The sequence below is a fragment of the Eurytemora carolleeae genome, unplaced genomic scaffold (genome assembly GCF_000591075.1).
Source record: "Eurytemora carolleeae unplaced genomic scaffold, Eaff_2.0 scaffold154, whole genome shotgun sequence".
Lineage (NCBI taxonomy): Eukaryota > Metazoa > Arthropoda > Copepoda > Calanoida > Temoridae > Eurytemora > Eurytemora carolleeae.
This window is the reverse complement of record NW_019396344.1, coordinates 41,117-63,496: the sequence shown is the minus strand read 5'-3', so window position 1 is coordinate 63,496 and position 22,380 is coordinate 41,117. Positions and strand designations below refer to the sequence as shown.

At 32.4% G+C, this 22,380-nt stretch overlaps 1 protein-coding gene across 1 annotated transcript; it reads left to right on the top strand.

The window, feature by feature from the left end:
* Window positions 1–1,089: 1,089 nt before the first annotated feature.
* On the top strand, window positions 1,090–21,335 carry LOC111701357 (methylenetetrahydrofolate reductase). The gene is made up of 20 exons (XM_023472612.1): window positions 1,090–1,130; window positions 2,239–2,268; window positions 2,926–3,069; window positions 4,429–4,492; window positions 7,389–7,469; window positions 7,942–8,007; window positions 8,134–8,229; window positions 9,814–9,871; window positions 11,077–11,143; window positions 11,630–11,685; window positions 13,103–13,211; window positions 13,299–13,396; window positions 13,852–14,008; window positions 14,506–14,637; window positions 15,446–15,521; window positions 17,923–18,041; window positions 18,682–18,763; window positions 19,273–19,393; window positions 20,077–20,143; window positions 20,687–21,335. The coding sequence occupies exons 1-20, from the start codon at window positions 1,095–1,097 to the stop codon at window positions 20,810–20,812; spliced, it is 1,785 nt and encodes a 594-aa protein (XP_023328380.1). The 5' UTR covers window positions 1,090–1,094; the 3' UTR covers window positions 20,813–21,335.
* The last annotated feature ends 1,045 nt before the right edge of the window (window positions 21,336–22,380 follow it).

Below are 22,380 nucleotides of genomic sequence, written 5' to 3'. Positions count from 1 at the left end.
ATTGTTATTATTGTTATTATTGTTATTATTATTGTTATTATTATTGTTATTGTTATTGTTATTGTTATTGTTATTATTATTATTAACCCTAAACCTAAACCCTAAATCTGAACCTTTTCGTTAAGTTTAAGTTTTATAAATATAATATTTTACTTTTTTACAAAGTAAAATATCATATTATTTACAATACCTTCTTTAATCAATAAAGAAATAATTCTTTGCAACCAAATGTCGTAGACCTTAGATAAGATATTTCAAGGTTGCAAAGATATGGTGATTCGAAAATTTGAGTTTGACTTAGTTCTTTTGTGCGAAATATTAAAAAATACAAAAAAAATTCTTCTTCTTGTTCCAAAGATGTATCTATAATTTAAAAATGTAAGGTTTTAATCTAATTGTAAGTTGTAACTTGAACTTTACTTTATGAGTTGATATAAATGTTCAGCTGACATCTGAACCGCTAGCTGTAAGCCTTTACAGTATACATACACACTCTACACTCTACACTCTACACTCTACACTCTACACTCTACACTCTACACTCTACACTCTACACTCTACACTCTACACTCTACACTCTGCACTCTGCACTCTGCACTCTACACTCTACACTCTACACAAAACTCATGATACCCTCTCACAGTGAACAGTAGGAGAAGATCAAATTTACTATTACTTATGCGACTTTGTGCTATCGTAACATCTTTGGATTTTATTCTACACATAAGTAGGAGAGCAATTTTATTTGATTGCACATTAATAATTCAATGAAAGGTGTTAATATTAAAATATTTAAGATTTCAATCTTATGTGCAATTAACTTCAGTTTCACGGGGTCAGCTAGGGCTAGAAATAGGTTTTTAGAGAAAATATGTTTTTGTTTTGAATCTCGCTAAAGACCTAAATATATTATCAAAACAATGTGGATCATCATCATACATAAAGGAACTGAGTTATGGTTTTTCTAATCTATATATCTCAGCAACTTGATGTTGTGTGTCTTGATATTTCAAACCATGAATTCTGTTCGATCAAACAATCTTTATAAATTACACATAATAAACTTTTTACATTTCCCATATTTCAGATTTGAAATGAGTCCCGTACACGTGATGCGTGAGAATTTTTCGGTATGTGCGATTTTTAACAAGGGGGGGGGGGTTATTAAAACTACTGTAAACGTAATTTCAAGTCCGATTCACAACAGTACTCTTGAGAGCTTCGGCTGCACTAAACTAATGAAATAAATATTCATGTTTTGAAATTTGAAAACTGATTATTTTTTCATTGGTGGTTTCTCTGTAAAAGTGAAGGTTTCAAGAGAACCGTTGTGAATATCTGTACAGGGAGGGTACTTTGAATTACGTTTACAGTACCTTTAATGAAAGGTTTAAGAGATAACCATGAGATTTTGTAAATTGAGTTCCTTTTATTTTATTTAAAACTAAAGCTGGACTGAAGTTGCCCGTGGAAAAAAGAATTTGAAAGAAAAAAAATTAGCCTTTGTCACCCCAAGGCTACTCATGAGTGTCCACAAAAAATTTCAGCCCATTCGGTCCAACTGTTTGGCCGGCTTTAGGGAACATATATACGAATGTCTTGTTTTATTATATAGATTTCTGACTTTTAAACTCTAAACTTAACTCAGAAAAAATAACATTTTTAAAAAATTAATTCGTTCGTCATAAAATCATTCTTACTGTTAATAAACTTCATACTTTTGTAAGTTCTTGTAAAATTAAACATCTGAATATTTTACTAACTATGATGTTTAGTCACTAAAAATCATCTCTCTGCCTTTATTTTTGCAACATTCTACTTTAGGATTTTTACTTTGCCGTTTCCTCTTTTCATGTTTTTTTACAGTGAAACCCTTAATAAAGAATACATACTATATTAAGTAAATTTCAGTATTTGCGAAAATAAATAAATAGCCATGAATATTCGGGAACAGTTTTAAAGCGTTCCATATAATCATTTAATTAAAAAATTAAATATCTGCAACATTCCAATATCCAGAAAGTGAAGAATACGACATTTGATCAATTCTTTCGATGTGTTCGTTATTAAAGGTTTCACTGTATGTTTCCGTAAAAATCGAAATTAAATTAAAAAAATTTAAAAATTGATTTTTTCAAATTTAAGATTTCACAATGCAGATTTGGTTTCAACGAAATTGATTTCGATTTTGACGATTTTTGTGTTATGTTTGTTTTTGTAGTTCAACCCTTGTTTTAGATACAGGATGGTATTCCCGTTATTGACGAGGTAAAACTTTTTTTTCAATAAATTTTATTTATTAATATTTTTTCGTTTTTGTCTGAAATTTTAATTATGTCACCTTTTTGTAGCTTTAGAAACAATAATAACTATTAAAACACTTATGGACAGAAATTTTCTATTTATCTAGAACGCGAGAACCTTCGGGATATTGAAAAAATTTAACTTTATAGCACGTCGTGCAAAAATAATAGTGTTATAGTTAATTATATGAAACGTTTGTGTAATTGTCTTATTTCAATGGCTATTTCTAGATCAAATATAAAGTCAAAATATAAAGTTGATTACAATTTTATTTTTATTTCAGTTGAAAAAAAATATTTTGGAAATATCCTGATTTTTTTTTTGAGAAAATCCGGGAGCCAATCAAAACTGTAGAGCAAGTTGTCAATTAATTTGATTTAAGTAAGAGCTGCGGGAAAAAATATCACAATTAGATTGGATCTACTTTTAAGGGATTTCCGATAATACGTGGAAGGAGAGGTTTACATTTTTTGGTCCAGGGGGGACTCAGCACCCCTGAAAATCACAGATTTCACTGCTCCCGGGGGTGGGGCTATGCGGCTTTAGCCCCCCCTATGGATTTCTTTCCAGACTTTTTCACTTAAAATATTTGATTTTTCAAATAAAATTTATTTTTTTCAGACTCCCCGTGAGGAGAGGGGATACGCCTGGTTAAATAATTTATCCACCCCCTCAGATTCACCTTCAACAACCCCCAGCAGTTCACGACCTCCCTCCCCTACCATGTACAGTTCCTTCGAGGCAACACTCATAGAGAAGATAAAGGTTAGCATTTTAAATGTTTTGAAAACAGGGATGGAAAACAGGGATGGAAAACAGGGATGGAAAACAGGGATGGAAAACAGGGATGGAAAACAGGGATGGAAAACAGCTAAGGAAAACAGGGATGGAAAACAGGGATGGTAAACAGTGAATTTCCATTTAAAAAGAAGCTGGTCCGATTCAAAACCTTACCCTGTAAACCTGTTGCTGATCAAAGGTGAATAAGATATTCCCCCTTTTCTCTCGGAAAATAAATCAATTATGGTTTCTCTACAGCCCATCTCACATATAAGAATACACAGCAAGACCCATGAAATTTCATCCTGAAATTTATTTAAAAATTTATGTCAGATGTAATGCTTACCATTGGTCTGCACAAAAAGAAACCTGCTGAGATGTTCGCAGCTTTAAAGGATTGAATATAAAATTTATGAAAATATATCATTGTAGAGTCAAAAGTTTTTTGATAATTCTTAAGAAACTGCTTTTTTTATTTCTAGCCATTAATAGCCCTGAACTATGCAGGACAGCTATTGATATGGTAATCTCGGTTTTCCGCGGCATTTGATCTTAAATATGAAATGATAATACGACATTATTCAAAACTCTTGCTATGCATTCATATACAGGGTGTCCCACATCAAATTAGACCGCGTCAATGGGTCTAAATTACGATTTGGGGGACAAATCAGAAAATTTTATAAGAAAGAATCCTTCTGAAAAATTTAAAAAGGAAAATAGAAATTTTATTTGCAGAAAATGCTAGATTTTTCAAGTATTATGTGCGTATTTTGACGTTAAAGATTGGAGATAAACTAATATGGTATGGGACGCTCTGTATCTGGGATTCACTGTACAAAAATAACTCGCAGATTTTTGGTGCAGAAAGTAAATGAAATTATCAGAATTAAATAAGTTTCAAAATGGAAAAACTAGGATATTTTTGTCACTGTATAACGTAGATAGAGGCTTTAAGGTTTGTGAATCGGACATGACATTTTTTTAAATTGAAGATTCCCGTGAGATTACGTCAAAGAGATAAAACTTTTGAGAGAAATAGAAACGCTGAAGCTTGATATTCAATGTGACAACTTTTAAATTTTAATTTCAGTAAAATATTCTTGATCCCTCAATTATTGTTATCCATGCCATGGGTTAAGGGTTTCAACCACAGGATATTTAAAAATAGATCATTTAATCCTTTGGATGTTGGATAAATAAATCCAGGGATTTTCAAAAGTTTTGACCTTAGTTTGAATTGCACTGTAAATTTCGTACTCCGTAAATCTTTAACGTTCAATAGAATTATTTCTGTGAATTTTAATCTCTATCTAATTTTTTTAAAATATTTTTGCTTTCTAGGCTAGAATTGAATCAAAGGATAAATTTTTCTCTCTGGAATTCTTCCCGCCGAGAACAAAATCAGGTCCGCCATGCACCTTTCGATTTCTTAAAAATTTGCAAAAACGTCAATATAATAGAGGGTCACGTTTTCTACAGTGTTACTCACAAAGATTGAGACTGTAGAGACGACCTGCAACTCTTATGATATTAAATGTATAATAGAGTCTTTTATGTACTTAAAGTTTACATTTGCAGGGATTCATGTACATAAGGAAACGTTCAAACCGTATTCATTCTGTACAGTTTCATTTTAACATGGAAAGAATTGAGGTCAATTACATCAAGAAATCTAATAATCTCATTTTTTCCTTTTGTTGTGTAAAAATACACAAGTAGAGACGTTTTTCAACTCCTTTGCTCATCATTCGTTAACTAACCATTTCATTCGGCTCTTTTAGTTGTTCAGAAAATAAATTTAATTCGTTAGTTTTCAGAATTTTGGTTCATTTCCTTCTCGTTCAGCAAAGCAAACTATCGTTTCTTCGAGTTTGTTCGAAAAACTTTATACTACTTAAAAATGTGAAATTTGAAAATACAAGGAATTGAGGTCAATTTCAACAAGAAACTTGATAATCTCAACATTTACTTAAACATCTAAAACATGATTGATTCTAAGAAAAGGCGGAAAATTACTCCCAAAGTTTTCATCGACAATCTGAAGGGACTGTAGACGTACTTTCAAGTTACCATTCATGTATAGACGGCACAACAGAATCTAGAAGCATTATCCCTCGTTTTCTATCTTAAAAATGATTATTTTTAATTGCGGTTTTCTGTTAAGTGACTGGCTGATTAATGCAGTGCAGAGACAATAATGCGTCAGAATAATTTTTTTTTCAAGAATGATATATCTTCCTACAGCTAGGGTTACAATGCACATCGGACTGCCAAACTTTTAAATAGAAAATCACAGTCCCACTAAATACCTATTTAAAGTTCATCGTCTCTTTGCATCTTGGCAATTAGGCGTCCAATAATGAACAGGTTCTTTTTCATCCCTCAAGCTAAATTATATCTTTCCTTTATATTTTATCCTAAACAAAGGTTTAGAAACTGGTTCGCCAATATTATCTCTGCATGGCAGTGATATATAAGAAGAGATAATTTCAAGTATGTACGGAGACTTAAAGGGACTGTACGCGCAAGTTAAGTGTATTTATAAACAAGAAATGTGGAAATCACTTTCACAGAGAAAACTCAAATGAAAACATAAAGCTTAAAGAAACGAAAACATTGATATCTAACTCATACTTGATCAGACAAAGCTTTCAAGGGTACCGTTGTAAATCATACATTGTTATCTTTGTATGGAGGGTCACTTGAAATTACGCGTAGAGTCCCTTTAAGCTACCAAAATTCCGGAAGAAATTCTGAGTCGGAGCATTTCTCGAAGTGTCTTCCTTATACATAAAATTACATACATTTTGGTTAGATAATTATCACTAAATTATTCATCAAAATATCACGCGCTGACGGCATGGTTTATTTACAGGCAACAGGCTTTACATATGCCATCTTGATTTTGTAAACTTATTCACACCGGTATTTACCAGAAACCTGTGGAATGATTGTCGTTTTCGTTCTTTCTTTTTATACTGAAATTTTATCAATCATTTTGAGCACAAAAAATCCTTAGCGAAACTTTCATTCCTATTCATATTTTTATTCAACTACATAGCATGAAATATTACAAATAAGCAATCACAGTTTGATTGTTTTGAGTGGCTGGCCCGAAGTTAATTAACGATACTGAACATAATTGGTTACACTTTATCATTAAAGTGCATGTTAATGTAATATCAAATGATCTTTCATTTAAACACTTTACCTGATCAATAATATGGAAGATATCTTTGATGTTCTCACTAAAAAATATTATATTCTAACAATCTCCTCGATTCTAATTTTTGAAACAGATTTCTGCTATTCACTTATTAAAGAAACCTCTACCGAAAATTGTTAATTTTAAGGGATGGCTATCTCATCCATTCTTGATCATTCTCAGTTTATAAAGATACTCATGCAAATTGTGCATAACTATACATATATATATATACTAAGTATCTTCTCTTTGTACAATATAAAACAATAACAAAATAAGGTTTACGGATTTAATATTTTTTCGCGCATTTTCAAAATTTTACAATAATGTTTGGACACACATTTTGTACTTTTGAGTATCCATAAATGTTTTCTGGAGTCATGTGATGTAAGGTCCTACATAAAGTTTGGGCCCGATCTGTTCAGCCGTTTTGACGATTATTGGACACAAACGGACAGAGAATCAGACAAGCAGACAGACGGACAAGCAAAGTATATATATATATTTATAGAAGATATATAGTCATCAAGGAATTGAGGAATTTGTCCAGGGCGGCTTAAATATTTTTTTTTCCAGGGGGGGGCTCAACACCCATTGGGGCCTGAAACCCACCTTAAATCAATAATTTCACTGGTCCAGGGGGAGGGGGGCTTAGCCCTGTAGCCCCCCCCTCCCTGGATACGCCTCTGATAGTCATTTTAAATTACGCCGACAGTCCCTTTAAGAGAAAGAAAAAAGAGGAGACTTATTCCACAGTTTTCTTTACGTGTGCATTTAGCAGGTTTATTGTTGCATAAAAACTGGATTTATCCAGATTTTGCATGCAAAAAAATAGATCTTTCTTCAAACATGCAAACAAATTTATAAATCTTATATTTTTCACGTTAATTTTACCAGACTAGTTAATTTTTATCCATAAATTTTCACCGATATTTTTAGCAGTATTGACGTTTATTGAAAACAGACAAATATATCTCAGATTAATGTTAAGCTACAGCCTTTACAGATAAATGCCACGGATATTTAAATCCTTTATGATATAATTCAAACTTTAATAGATAATTAATTTAGAATTTTCATTTTAAATGTTGTTCAGGTGCTGTAAACCTATTGTCCAGGTTTGATCGAATGCGGATAGGGAATCCTCTTTTCATTGATGTCACCTGGCATCCAGCAGGTCGGAAGTCAAGGTCAAGGTCAATGTCAATATAAAGGTCAAGGTCAAGGTCAATGTTAAGGTCTTGGTCCAGGTCCAAGTTTCAGGTAGTCAAGGTCAAGGACAAGGATAAGGATAAGAAAAAGGAAAAGTTCAAGGTCAAGATCAAGGTCAAGGTCAATATTCAGGTGATCAAGGTCAAATACAAGGATAAGAAAAGTATAAAAGAAAAGTCCAAGGTCAAGCTCAAAGTCAAAGTCAAGGTCAAGGTCAAGCTCAAAGTCAAGGTCAATGTCTAAGTCAAGGTCAAGGTCAATATAAAGTTCAAGGTAAAGGTCAAGAATAAGAGAAAATGAAAAGTTCAATTTCAAAAGGTCGAGGTCAAGTTCTAGAAAAAGGTTGAATTCTAAGTTTAAGTCTAAGGCAAGGTCAAGGTCAAGACTTTTTTTAGACTTAATCCAGAGTTGATTAATTGATTAAAATTAATTTTCAGGAAACCCTGCAGGGGACGAGGAAACCTCTAGTATGATGATTGCTCATACTGCTGTAGAGTATGTAGGTAGAAAATAATAATAATAATAATAATAATATCTGTCTATATGCTGGAATCTGCAGTTAAGTTCTTGTTGTTTTAAATTATCAAGAATAGACTTTTTATTCTTTTTGTAAAAATGAATTTTTCCAGGTGTTGAATCAATGCTGCATATGACCTGCGTGGGGTCAAGTAAAGACGACATAACTGGATATCTCCAGAAGGCTAAGAATCTGGGACTGCGGAATATTTTAGGAAAACAAATAGAAGAAATAGTTTAAATTAATTTCCCACTTTTTTATTGTTGATTTATATTTTCAATGAATTTTCTGCAGTTTCCCTTTCTTCCAGTTTTCCCATTTAAAATTACTTTTTATACAGAATGAAATTTTGTTTATTCATTTTTAATATCAAAACTTGTGATTTCTGTTTAAGAGAATCTTTCTAGTTAAAATTCAAACAAATATTCACCTTTAATTAAAATCACTGCGAATTAGATAGAAGAAGAAGGTCAAATTAATGCGATTTTAATGATACTACTTTGTGACCTCGNTATTATTATTCTAGGGCATCCCGAAGCTGAGAGCTATGAAGATGATATTTTGCACCTAAAGGAAAAGGTAAGTTTCAAATATTTTTATCAAAAGTTGATCTAGACAATAGTTTTGAAAATCCTTAGGAAACACCACCTAACAATGATTAGAAAGTTGGTTCAATTATTTGAGGATACATTTAATCACTTGTCGACATAGTTTTAGTGACAATCTAGATTTATGAATGTCGGATTCACAACAGTATCCTCTAAATCTTTAGTTTTGTTACATGAAAGAAGTTTTCTTCCATGAAAAAAAATCACTTCCTTGTTTTTGCTGCACAGAACCGCCATTCACTTAAACATCAAGAACACAATAATTAAAAATCATCACTTTTGAAAAATAAGGTTTATAGGGTCCTGCTATGATTGTGGGTTTCTTATTTAAAAATAAAAAGTGACAAACCCGATTTATATTTTTTTTTGTCTTTCCTGCTTTAAAGGAAACTCACAACTAAAGATTTTTATGTACTTACAAAAAAGCACAAATTTAAAGCATAAAACTCTCAAGACAGAAGTTATTTTTACAGTTTTATTTTCAAAGTATAAAGTTTCAAGTTGTGGACAGGTTTAAGAATTATAATCCTAATTTCTGAAAATATTGTAGTTTAAGATTTCTCAGAATGTGCCCTAGCGCATTAAAGGGACTATCGGCTTAATTTCAACGGACCCTCAATTTACAGAGGGACATGTCCGATTCACAATGTTTAAACCTTGAAAACCTGGGTCCGAAATTTGTTAAAAAATATCTTTGTTTTTCCTATCTGTCTGATAATTGTGGTTTAACTATAAAAGTGATCTGCAGATAAATGAGACATAGAATGAAGCTGACAGAATTTACTATGATATCTTTCTTATTGTTGTTAAGATAAATTTTACAGTTGTGAGAGCATGGACCTGTTTAATTGGGAGTGTCACTTGATATTAGGTTGTCAGTTCCTTTAACCAAATATATGAAGGGGTTGAATGTCACTTGATATTACGTTGTCAGTACCTTTAACCAAATATATGAAGGGGTTGAATGTCACTTGATATTACGTTGTCAGTACCTTTAACCAAATATATGAAGGGGTTGAATGTCACTTGATATTACGTTGTCAGTACCTTTAACCAAATATATNGCTCATGAGGTTTAGAACCCCAAAAAGGTCTTGGAGGGCCTCGGCTAAGTGGTTTTCCCCTCAATTTAATTATCCTCCCTTAATCTCCCGGTTAAGTAGTAATTAATAGTTATAATTCAGGAATAACTGTGCCGATTATCCCTGGAATTATGCCGATACAATCCTACGACTCTCTAAGGTACAATGAAAAATTATTTTTGAAAGGTCTGTTCTCAATTTTGGTGCATTTCAACACAGAAATATTGGCACAACAATAATTGCTAATAAGTAGATAAAAATTTGGAAAAATGAGCACGGATTTGTATTAAAATTCGAGAAATTATTTGTCAATGATTTAAATTCGTAAATAAACAATCTAGTCATATACAGGGAATGCGTAATTACTGGTACAATTTTTAGACCTTGTAACTCCTGAAAATAAAATTAACTGTACTTCAAGGAGTTAAAAAGATTATTGGGGCCCTGGGTTCTTCCTAGGAGAGAGCTGGTCCAGGGACCCTAAGAATTCAAATTACTTAAACGTACAAGTGGAACATATTAAATAAAGGGAAAACTTTAGTTCTATTAAAAAGATGTTTTGTACAATTTTTTACTTAACCCTATTCCGGCTGGGGGGAGGGGGGTCAAAAATTATTGGTCTGAGGCTGTTCAAATTTTTTGACTTTTTTAGCTAACACATGCTCCTCACATAAGGCTCAAAGCGGGGCTTTTAAACTAACTTTCTGAGTCCTCAGGCATAATGCCTGAATGCCTGATTTACCTTACCCGACTAAGTCTATATTTAGACCTACTTCCAGTCATTGGATTTCGACTTTTTTCAGCTCTTTGGAAAGCCTATATCAAAAGGAAGCATATTGCACAATTTTTGCGAAGAAATTTTGCATACTTTTTTCACAGATGCCTATTAAGAGAGTTTGCATATTTTCAGTTTTTCGTGAATACAAATTTAGTTTTTAAATTTTAATTTGCCGTGGTAAAGGCTTCTTAATAAGGAAATATTGTTACAAGTGGAATATATTAAAGAAATTTTATACTTACTTTCTGAGTCCTTAGGCATAATCATGCTTGAATGCCTCATTTACCTTTACCCGACTAAATCTATATTTAACCTATCTTCCGGTCATTGGATTTCGACTTTTTCAGCTCTTTGGAAAGCCTATAACAAAAGGAAGCATATTGCACAATTTTTGCGAAGAAATTTTGCATAGATTTTTGCACAGATGCCTATGAAGAGAGTTTGCATATTTTCAGTTTTCCGTGAATACAAATTTAGTTTTTTAAATTTTAATTCGCCGTGGTAAAGGCTTTTTCATAATGTATAAAATATCATATTTCGCGCACTTTTCCATTTTGCAAATTTAAAAAAAAATTCCTAACTTTTAGGAACATGGTGAAGCTCTCCAAGCTTGCAGTTCCAGATGAAATCAGAAAAATTGTTGAACCTCTGAAGGTGAATATTAATAACATTAAATAATCAAAATATTAATCATGGCAATTATAATAATAATTATTAAAATAATCAGAATAATATTTTACTATGCCCGATAAACACCTGTACTCAAAAAAACCTTTGTCTGATTAAAGAAAAATGAGAAATTCTTCTTTTTCTCACGGAAAATGATTATATTTAATCGTGGTTTCTCTATAAAATTGTTCTGCGAATATATGCTACTAAGACACTAAAGGAAATTGTCAATATTCATCAGGTTTCAAGTAACTTCCTTATTTTACGTACTTAAAGGTAGCATTGTGAATCGGACGTGTCATTCTTTTCTTAAATGGAGGGTCCGTTGAAATTTCGTCACCAGTCCCTTTAAACTTTAAAAATAGATTATTGTCAACAGTTCCGTTAAACTTTGAAATAGATTATTGTCAACAATTCCTTTAACCTTTAAAATAGATCATTGTCAACAGTTCCTTTCAACTTTATGTTTAGGACAATGATGATGCAATTCAAAACTTTGGTATTCACCAGTGCACTGAAATTATCAGGTTTTCTTTTGATTTCATTATTTAATTATTCTTTTAATTAATATTTTAACTTCTCTAGTGGCTCCCAAAAAACTAATTTCTCCCCAAAAATTATTTTCTCTTTTATTGTGCCCCCAAAAAAACGTTTTTGCTTTCATTAACATTTTTAAATTCATTTTTTCTGATTCCTCGCACGAACTAATTTTCATATCCAGTATCCTTGTTGTTGTTAATTTCTTTTTATTACAATTAAAGGGACAGGCCGGCTATGCAAGTTAGTTGAACTGAGTATGCAGTGTTGTGGAAAGCTTATTTCGGATTTATTTGAGACATATTAAACTGTTGAAAGATCTGTAAATGCTGAGTTTGAGCGCAAATTCGACGTTCAATACTCCCCCTTTGGGGGTGGATACGTTTTCAGAATTAGTTTTTTTTAATTATTAAATATCGACAACGAAAAATAAAGTAAAAATTATACAGAAATCTAATTAGATATTTCTCAAAAGAAATTTGTCAATAAATCAACGCTCAAATCGATTATTTCGTTTTCATTATTATATTGAATTTCTAATTTTCTTTGAATTTATTCGCTGATTTCTTCAACTTCGTCAAATGTCGTCTTTTCAATAATAATTCTAGAAAATCTGCGAAAATCTTTGTGAATAATGAGAAACCAGAATTATGAGATAATAGAAACTAATAATTGAACAAGATTACTTATTTTCGATGATAAGATTTTCTGTATAGTTAATTGTAGAACTTTTTTACATGTTATTTAATAAATAAAAAATCTAATTCTGAAAACGTATCATCCACCCCCAAAGTAGAAGTTATGAACATCGAATTTGCGCTCAAACTGAGGATTTACAGATCTTTAAAAAGTTTAATATGTCTCAAATGAATCCGAAAGAAGTTTTCCACAACACTGCACACTCAGTTCAACTACCTTACCTAGCCGGTCACTCCCTTTAATTCGGAAATAATATTCTGATGATTGTTGCAATTTTTTACAGATCTAGAATTGTAGAGAAAGAAAATGCCTTTTTTCTGTGTTTTAACTTTTTTTCAGACAGAACACAAATCCTTGATAGCTTTTCAACCTGAGCTGGAAAACTTATATGTGTTGGATACTTTTAAATCTTTAACGCTTAATCTCGTAATCCACTGTGGGCTCTTTTAATCTGAGGATCTTTAAAATGTTATACTTTTCCATATCTTCATTTTAGTTATGCCTTATCCCTTATCAAAGCTCCCTTCAACCCCTGGATACGATTACTGATTATCAAATAAAGATTAAATTAATCTGCAGATTAACAAAATATCGAGATCAAGCATTGATCTTGATATCCACAAAACAAGAGTTTTTATCCATAAAAGAACTTTTAGTTTACCTTATCCAAAGTTTCTTTACGATTCATTGCAAATATGTTTTGTCTAGGGATCTCTTTAATTCTGGTTACGCGCCTGGAATTCATTTCTACACATTGAACCGTGAAGTGTCTACTACGGCCATCTTGAAAAATCTCGGACTGTGGTCGGAAATAAAAGTAATTCTTTAAACTTTTTTAACATTTTTTTAAAAAACATTTAACAATTTTCTGAAAATTTTATGATTTCTGAACTTTTTTTTAAAGAAACCTCTGCCCTGGAGATTGTCTGCTGATCCGGCCAGAACTGAAGAGGAAATACGTCCTATCTTTTGGACAAACCGGTCTAAATCATATGTACATAGGTAAAGTTGAATACGTCTTATCTTTTGGACAAACCGGTCTAAATCATATGTTCATAGGTAAAGTTGAATACGTCCTATCTTTTGGACAAACCGGTCTAAATCATATGTTCATAGGTAAAGTTGAATACGTCCTATCTTTTGGATCCCCAATTACAAAAAATGCCCCCAATTAAAAAAACATTTTCAATTTTCACTAACACATTTGCCCCCAATTTAAAAAAAATGCCCCCAATTAATTAAAAATACCCCCAATTTTTTTTTAATTATCGTTAAAAAAAATTTGCCCCCATTTCTTTCAAATTTGTCAATCCCAAATGGGATTGAAAAAGGAAATATATGGACCCCTGATGTTTTTAGGTTTAATGTGGCTTGAACGCGGGTTTTCGTGGCTTGTAAGCCTTCTCTATAAAATATAATAACTAAAATGCTTTTTTTAAAAAGAAATTTCTTCTTAGGACGAGACATTGGGACGAGTTTCCCAACGGAAGATGGGGTACTTCTGACTCCCCAGCCTTTGGTGAACTAAAGGACTATTATCTTTTTTTCCTGGCGTCGCAGTCTCCTAAACAGGAACTACTCAGGATGTGGGGAGAGGAACTTCACTCGGAACAGGTTAAATAATTAAAGATATATTATGGGGGGAAAGTTCCAAACCATGATTTGGTCGAAACCCGATATCATTGTATCAGGTTTTTACTTTTGAATGAAAGCACATGATTGGAACTTGCGTCCGCTATATTAAAGGCAGAGTCTGTAGCTGTGGNTTAAGTACCATCAGGCATAAACTTATTAAACTAATTTTTCCCACAAGAAATTAATATTTTTCCATTATTAGAGATTCATGCTTTTAGTGTTTTCCACAACATTATTTTTCTGTTAAATAAATTAAAACCCTTGTCCTAATAAACTGAGATGGAAATTTATGAGTTAGAGAAAAGTAGCTGAACTAGGTACGGCCGGTTTTACTACTTTTCTATACAGTATTTTAGTTTAATCATTGGCTAAAATCATATTTTTTGTTGGTTCTTGAGAAATCTGAGCTGGTTCGAATTTCCCAGAACCGTTTAAAAATAAACCAGATTTAAAAGTTTTCAACTCTGTTTTGTTAGGATGTGTGGGACGTGTTCACGAAGTACATCACAGGGGAGGAGAACAGCAATGGGGTGAAGATCAACAAGACGCCCTGGAACGACGATATGTTGAACAAAGAGACAGGACTAATCGCAGAACATCTGGCTAAGGTACAGGGTGACCACTACTCAACATGACAGTTTCTTCACTACGAAGGAAAGACATGCCTTCTTCTTAAATTAATTTGCGGCATTCATTCGCCTTCAACATTTAGATTCTCTGAGCAATAATCATGTAATTACCATACTGTGGTATGTAATCGGAGTGTAAACCGTAAGTGCAGTACACTAAAATGGAGTGTACACTGTAAGTGCAGTACACTAAAATGGAGTGTACACTGTAAGTGCAGTACACTAAAATGGAGTGTACACTGTAAGTGCAGTACACTAAAATGGAGTGTACACTGTAAGTGCATTACACTAAAATGGAGTATACACTGTAAGTGCAGTACACTAAAATGGAGTGTACACTGTAAGTGCAGTAAACTAAAATGGAGTGTACACTGTAAGTGCAGTACACTAAAATGGAGTATACTGCCAAGTCTGCAACCTCAAATCTCCCGTAACTCAATTTTAGGCTTTACAAATAGGGAAATCTATTATTTACGTCATTCTTGATAAGGGTTTAAAGGGTATCAGAAATACCATTGTACTAATAGGTGTCACTTTAATTTACATGCACAGAGCGTCCCATATCATATTGAATTATCTCCAAGCTTTTTAACGCCAAAATAAACACATAGTAGTCGAAAAACTTACAATTTCCTGCAAGAAAATTTTATATAAGTTTTATTCCATTTCACAAAATGATTCATTCTTCTTAAATTTTTGATGAGTCCCGAAAATAGTAATTTAGACTCATTGACGATCTAAGATGATGTGGGACACCCTGTACGTCCCTATAAATGAATTCTTTTAGGTGAATAAAGCTGGAATTCTGACAATAAACTCCCAGCCAGCAGCCAACTGTGTTCTCAGCTCAGACCCAGTTCTAGGTAGGCCAGGGGGAAATCTTTTCCCCATTTAAGAATCCTCATTTTCTCCAGAAATTTTTATTTACTGAATTGGAGAAATAAATGATTCTTATCGAAAAAGAAATTATTTTTTTGATAAACGGGGTTTTATAATGGGGATAAATAAAATAGGTTGTCAATTGAACAGTAAACCTATAATACACCTAGAAACATTTACTCTAATGCTACTTCCTTAGAGAGTTGGCACCTGGACGCCACCCCCCCCCCTCTCAGACTATTTAGTTACAGAGATATACAGAGAAAAAAAAGAATCAGGCCACCAAACGACAATAATATACTGTATGTAATTTTGAGTTGTAAATATTTTTTTAACGTATTCCTACAAAGACGACATTTATCTAAGCTGAATCTTGGAAATCATATCAACTAATTAGAGGACATGTCGTCTTTCTTTTTACATTTGACACTTGTGACGTTGTGCGCAGTTGGTCGAATTTTCTGTTGCCATCTATTGTACTTGACAATCTATTTGGGATAAATTAAAATGTTATCACAATTTGGTATCTGTTTACGAATCACTAGCTACAAATGTGAAAATTATTTTCTGTTTCGTGCGCACTAAGATATCTTCAAGCGTAAAAGTTACTTCTAAATTTCCGACGGTTTATTCCAGTTTATTCTAATTACTATCAGAAAAAAACTGTCCTGTGATTATAAAGGATATTTTGTGAATTATGAAAGTGTACATTTGTTTTAAATTGTTGACAATTTTAATTCGTTACAAAAGTTTACATGCCAAAACACGTCCATGATTTAAATTTGTGATTTTTGCGAAAATGGAAAACCTTATACCGTTTGATGAGTGCCAGGTTTGGAACATGTATTATAAAATTATCAAGAAACCGCCTTCGACACAAATATTTCTATGTTCAATATTTTTAAATGAAGGCTCAAATATTGTACATCTTTTCTAGTGGAAAATTGCCAAATGTTTATTTTTAGAAGCACTTAATAATATTAATAAATAAATATGTCATGAAATCAGATCTTTTGAGTGGAGTATCGTTAATCTCGATATCTCGATATCTTGTATAATGTTGGCACTTTTGAATTTGAGGATCAATGTTTTATCCCGCACTTAAAGTTTTCCCTGCAGGGCATGATCTTCATGGAATATTGCATGAAGAGGAGTTAATTAAGGTGAAGATCAATGCTTGATCCTGAGAATCACACTGATTCTCAGTTCTGATTTCTGAGGCCGAATTTAAAGAATTTGAGGCGCGGCTTAAATTTAAGCCGCGCCTCAAATATGATTGGTTCCACTTAAAATTGTATTCAATTTTCAAGATTTAAGCCGGCGCTCAAATGAAACCGGTTTTTGGGGGATCTGAGACGCGACTTAAATTCATTTAATTCGGACACTGGCTGTTAAGTGTGTATAGAGATAGACATGTTTTATGAGAACGTTATTGATCTGTAATTTTTAACTTTAAAAATTTATCTTTAATTAAACTTTACAATATTTTTAAATGTTTATATGATATGAAAATATTTTGATATTTCTATATTTCTTCTTCTCTTTCTTCTTGTTCATCTCTCATACATCTTTCAATCATATAACGGCTAATTATTGATCTGTAATTAGAAAAGATACTTCAGTACATTTTTTCAAATTCATAGCCCAACAGAAATTGTATTAAATAATATAAATTATTTTCATGAAATAGGAGAAAAGAGGTTGAAAATCATTATCTTTTATTGTTATCGCCAAATCGTGTTTTCTGCTTTCCAGAACTTGTAATTGTTGGCCTTTTAGCTCCGGTTTGAAAGTCGTCATTGATATACAGTGAAACCCTTAGTAACGAATACATCGGAAGAATTTATCAAATGTCGTCTTGACAATTTTTCAATGAGTTTTATACTATATTACGTAAATTTCAGTATTTGCGAAAATAAATAAATAGCCATGAATATGCAGGAACAGTTTTAAAGAGTTCCATATAATCATTTAATTAAAAAAATAAATATCTGCAACATTCCATTATCAGAAAATGAAGAATACGACATTTGATGAATTATTTCGATGTATTCGTTATTATTGAGGGTTTCACAAATCTTTTCATCCATTTAAAAGGCACCCCGTAAATACTGAACTGTTGAAGGTTCCAAAACTGGATTCTTACAAAGTTTGCTTTTTGAATCTATGAAAACACGAACAAAAAACAATCTTTTTATTTGCATATATCTTACCATAAGGTAAGAATTTGGCGTAGATTGGAAGGAAAGCAAAAGTTTAGAATGTTCAATTTTGCTAATCGTGAAACTTATCAGATTTTTGTTGAACCTTCAAAAAGTCAAAGCTTCAAAAGTTTTTAGAAAATACCACGTTATAACCAATCACTATCCCTTCACTTATGACTAGGTTGGGGTCCCTCCAATGGCTATGTGTTCCAGAAAGCATATCTTGAATTCTTCACATGTGAGGCAAACGTTCTCGCTCTTCTACAAATCCTAGGGCGCTTCCCAGGGGTCAACTTTCAGGTACAGAGGTCAACTTTCAGGTACAGAGGTCAACTTTCTGGTATAGAGGTCAACTTTCTGGTATAGAGGTCAACTTTCAAGTACAGAGGTCGTCTTAAAGGTACAGAGGTCAACTTTCAGGTACAGAGGTCAACTTTCAGGTACAGAGGTCAAATTTCTGGTATAGAGGTCAACTTTCAAGTACAGAGGTCAACTTAACGGTACAGAGGTCAACTTTCAGGTACAGAGGTCAACTTTCAGGTACAGATGTCAACTTTCAGGTACAGAGGTCAACTGTCAGAAATAGAGGTCAACTTTCAGAAACAGTGGTCAATTTTCAGGTACAGAGGTAAACTTTCAGGTGCTGAGGTTAATTTTCGGCTAAAGGTCAACTTTTAGGTTCAGAGGTCAACTTTCAAAATTATGTCAATTTTTTAAGTTTCCTTTTTTTCTGATGGTAAACACAACACCTGACGTAACCTCCAGATTATCCTTTTTTGGACCCCAGTAAAAAAAAAAAAAAAATAAAGGACATGTGAACTAATTCTTTTTTTCTGATGGTAAACACAACACCTGACGTAACCTCCAGATTATCCTTTTTTGGACCCCAGTAAAAATAAAAAAAAAATAAAGGACATGTGAACTAATTGATTTATTCTAGGTTGTGAACAAGGGTGGAGATGTGAACTCTACAAATATAAAACACAAGAAACCGATTGCTGTTACTTGGGGAGTTTTCCCAGGTGGGTGTCTGCAATCTTCTTTAAAAATTTTAACAATTTATTTTTATAAAATAAATTGGACAAGACATAATTTAATATTACTGGTGATGCTATTGTATTTCTTTATTCTTAACACTCAGCCCATACGTCTATACAGGCCTGTTCTGTTTCTTTAGGGATATCCACTAGTTAAGCTTCGTATACAGGGTTAGCTATAACAAAAACCAAATTCAACCTTCTAGCTGCTTTATTTCATAGATGTTATGTCGTCATTTAAGTCTTATTCTTTGTGGGTAACCCTGTACCTAATATTCACGTTGCCGCATAAAGTTCAAGTCTATTTGTAAAATTTAGTTTTCGAAAATATTTTTTATATATGTTTATTAAACGAATAAACACACGCTTCTAACTTTATATTTGCAACCTGATGGTGAAGATCTTTGATATTTGAAAGTAAAAGTTTTAGGTAAAAATATCAAAGTTATTCGACATGTGATTGCAAAGATATGGTAATCAGTTCGTTTGTCCAGGGCGTGAGATTAGTCAGCCAACGATCGTTGATCCGATCGCTTTCGATCAGTGGAGGACAGAAGCTTTTGGTCTCTGGACAGAGCAGTGGGGGAAGCTATACTCGGAGGAGTCCAATTCTAGGTAGATTCCTTTCTCATTTATAGTTCAGAAATATTGAAATATTTTAGATATTTGGAGGAAAATTTGTTTTTAATATTTTAAACAATAAAGGATTTAATAGTTTTTAATGTTTAGAGGAGTCTAAATATGAAATACATCTTATTTTAGAGCTATCATGTGAACTCTATTTTTCTACATGCATTATTCCTCATACTAAAAAATATTTAAAAAATAAATTATTTCGAACTTAATCAGATTTTTACAGAGAGAACCATAAAACTATGAAATAATCTGACAAGTTTTGATTTAAATAGTCCTCACTTCTGATATACATGAATCAGATGTGCAGTGTTCACAGACTATTTCGGAAAAAATACACCTTAATAATGTTGTAATGCTGTCTTCTTATGCTGTAACCACATCAAATACACCTTAATAATGTAATGCTGTCTTCTTATGCTGTAACCACATCAAATACACCTTAATAATGATAATGCTGTCTTCTTATACCGTAACCACATCAAATCACCTTAATAATGTTGTAATGCTGTCTTCTTATGCTGTAACCACATCAAATACACCTTAATAATGTTGAAATGCTGTCTTCTTACGCTGTAACAACATCAAATACACCTTAATAATGTCGTAATGCTGTTTTCTTATTTCACAATGTTCTAGTCCTCACTGTATCTAAAACTGTTTAGGAAAATAATCGAAGATATTTCGAACACGTATTATCTGGTTAATCTAGTGGACAACGATTTTCCAAAGGTAAGTTAATTTCAAGCAACTTCTTAATCAAAGATTGCATTTCAGATTTTTTTTATTTAATGAACTGCAGTAGACGGGGGGACTAATGTAGCCTCCATTTATAGAGTGGCATGTTACAGCTTGGAATGATTAAAATATTATGAGAGTATGTTTAAACTTAAAAATGGATTATTTACAACTGCAGGTTTTTTATTTAAACTAGCTTGGGAACCCGGCGCTGCCAAGATTACTAAAAGTTACTCCCGCACTTGAACGACTTTACCGGGAAACTAAATTTTCGCTATAATAAAGTTGACCAACTTAGAATCTTCAAACCAAGCTAAGAACATTATCGTAGGTCTCCCAAGTTCCCTAACAAAGTTTGAGGCAAATCGGTCCTCGGGTTTCTGAGTTATGACGGACAAACAAACAGACACCAAAACAGAGATTTGAACTGAATATATATTGATAATTTTCGGATTTCTGCTTTAAAAATAGTATCAGAATTAAACACATAATCAATAACAATGTACAGTCCCTTTAATCTTCTACTTGTATGAGCAGGGCAGCTGTCTGTGGGAGGTCCTGAGTGACATGTTGGACAGAAGGAAACTCAACGACAAGCTCGAGTCAAAGCAGTCCCTTGAGCACTGGATTAAAATACAGAAAAAGATGGCCCATTATTATTAAACATTGTAAATAGTAATGTTTGGACTATTTTTGACAAAGAAACCGAAAGCTAATTTTATAATCTCAATATCTTTGCAACCTGATGTTGAAAACCTTTAATATTTCAAACCAAGAATTCAGTCAAGTCAAATAAGTTTGAAAAATTAAAGGTTGGAAAGACCTTGGGTTTTGAAGATTAGAGTTGTACAAATTTTTAAAGAAATTTTGCACAGATTTTTGCACAGACGCCTTTTAAGAGAATTTGCACTTTTTTAGGTTTTTCTTGGATAAACATTTTGGTTTTAATAATTTTGCAAATTTTTGCACATTTTCAATTGCTGGGTCAATGTCTTTTCAAGAATGTATAATTTGTTGCATTCGCTGAATTTTTTTTTGCAAATTTTTAATAACTAGATTTCGCAATAAATATTTGGGTTTTTTGAGAATTTGCCATTATATTGCAGATTATTAAAGTAGAGCCCAAGGGCTTTCTAAAAACGTATCCAATGTTATAGATTTGTATAACAATAAGAAATTAGAGGGGGGGGGCCCCCCCCGAGGCAGCCAGTCATCCAGTCATTAAACCAGACGTCAGGCTAAATAGGGTTAAGTACAATCCAGGTTTTTGTCTATACAGCTACTTCTAAAATGTCATTATAATTGTATTGTAATTACGACAACCAATGTAAAAAAAAAATTGAATAATTTTTGTATTTTGACTTTGTTATTTACTTTTACCCGTTAAATTCGTTTTACATTTTATATTTAACTTTTTTAGAAATTTCCAAAATTGACGTTTAAACCAATCGAAGTTTAAGTTTCGTTTTCCGGACTTAAGTGTGGTATTTTTTCCACTTAAGTTCTGAATACGAAATTCTAGACTCTTTGGTATACATCTAAAAAAGATTTGTGCTGTATTTTTATTGTTGATTTGTTCATTTCTCTTTAAAAAATAAATGATTACAAAAAAGCTTAACGGGTGTTAAAACAAAAGTTGAAATTAAAGTTAAAAGTCTATGAATAACAGTTTGTGCTGTAGAAGTCTTTTTTAGCCGACCTTCGAATTTCGCAATGTCAAGGTCATCTATAAATATACTTTGCTTGTCTTTGTGAACGTCTGGGTGTTTCTCTGTTTGTTTTTATTCAATAAACGTCAAAACGGCTGAACCGTTCGGACACAATTTTTTTGCAAGACAATTAACATGCCACCACAAAGGTTTTGCCTCCAACTAAATTTGATTGTCATTAAATTTTGAAAATCCACGAAATTTTTTTAAATCCGCAAACATTTTTTTGTTTTAATTTTCCAATGTATCTAAAGAGAAAATGTTCACAATTGAAATAGGAGATGAGCGCGAAGCGCCCTAAAAGGCCAGTATTATATACTTTGCTTGTCTGTCTGTGTGTTCGTCCGTTTGTATCCAATACACGCCAAAACGGCTGAAAAAGTTAAAAATTCGTTCGTAAAATTTTGAAATCTACGAAAAAAAGTAAATCTGCAAATTTTTTTTTATTATTGTTTATCGAAGAGAAAAGGCTGAAAGATTGAGCAACTATTAAAAGTTGAAATAGAAGAAGGGTTTAAAGTG

Excerpts from the sequence above, each read along its gene's own strand:
- LOC111701357 (XM_023472612.1), top strand. The coding sequence starts at position 1,095 with ATGAGTCCCGTACACGTGATGCGTGAGAATTTTTCG. Across the intron at positions 13,397-13,851 it reads TCTAAATCATATGTACATAG|GACGAGACATTGGGACGAGT; the intron begins GTAAAGTTGAAT and ends ATTTCTTCTTAG. Across the intron at positions 14,638-15,445 it reads TCGCAGAACATCTGGCTAAG|GTGAATAAAGCTGGAATTCT; the intron begins GTACAGGGTGAC and ends GAATTCTTTTAG.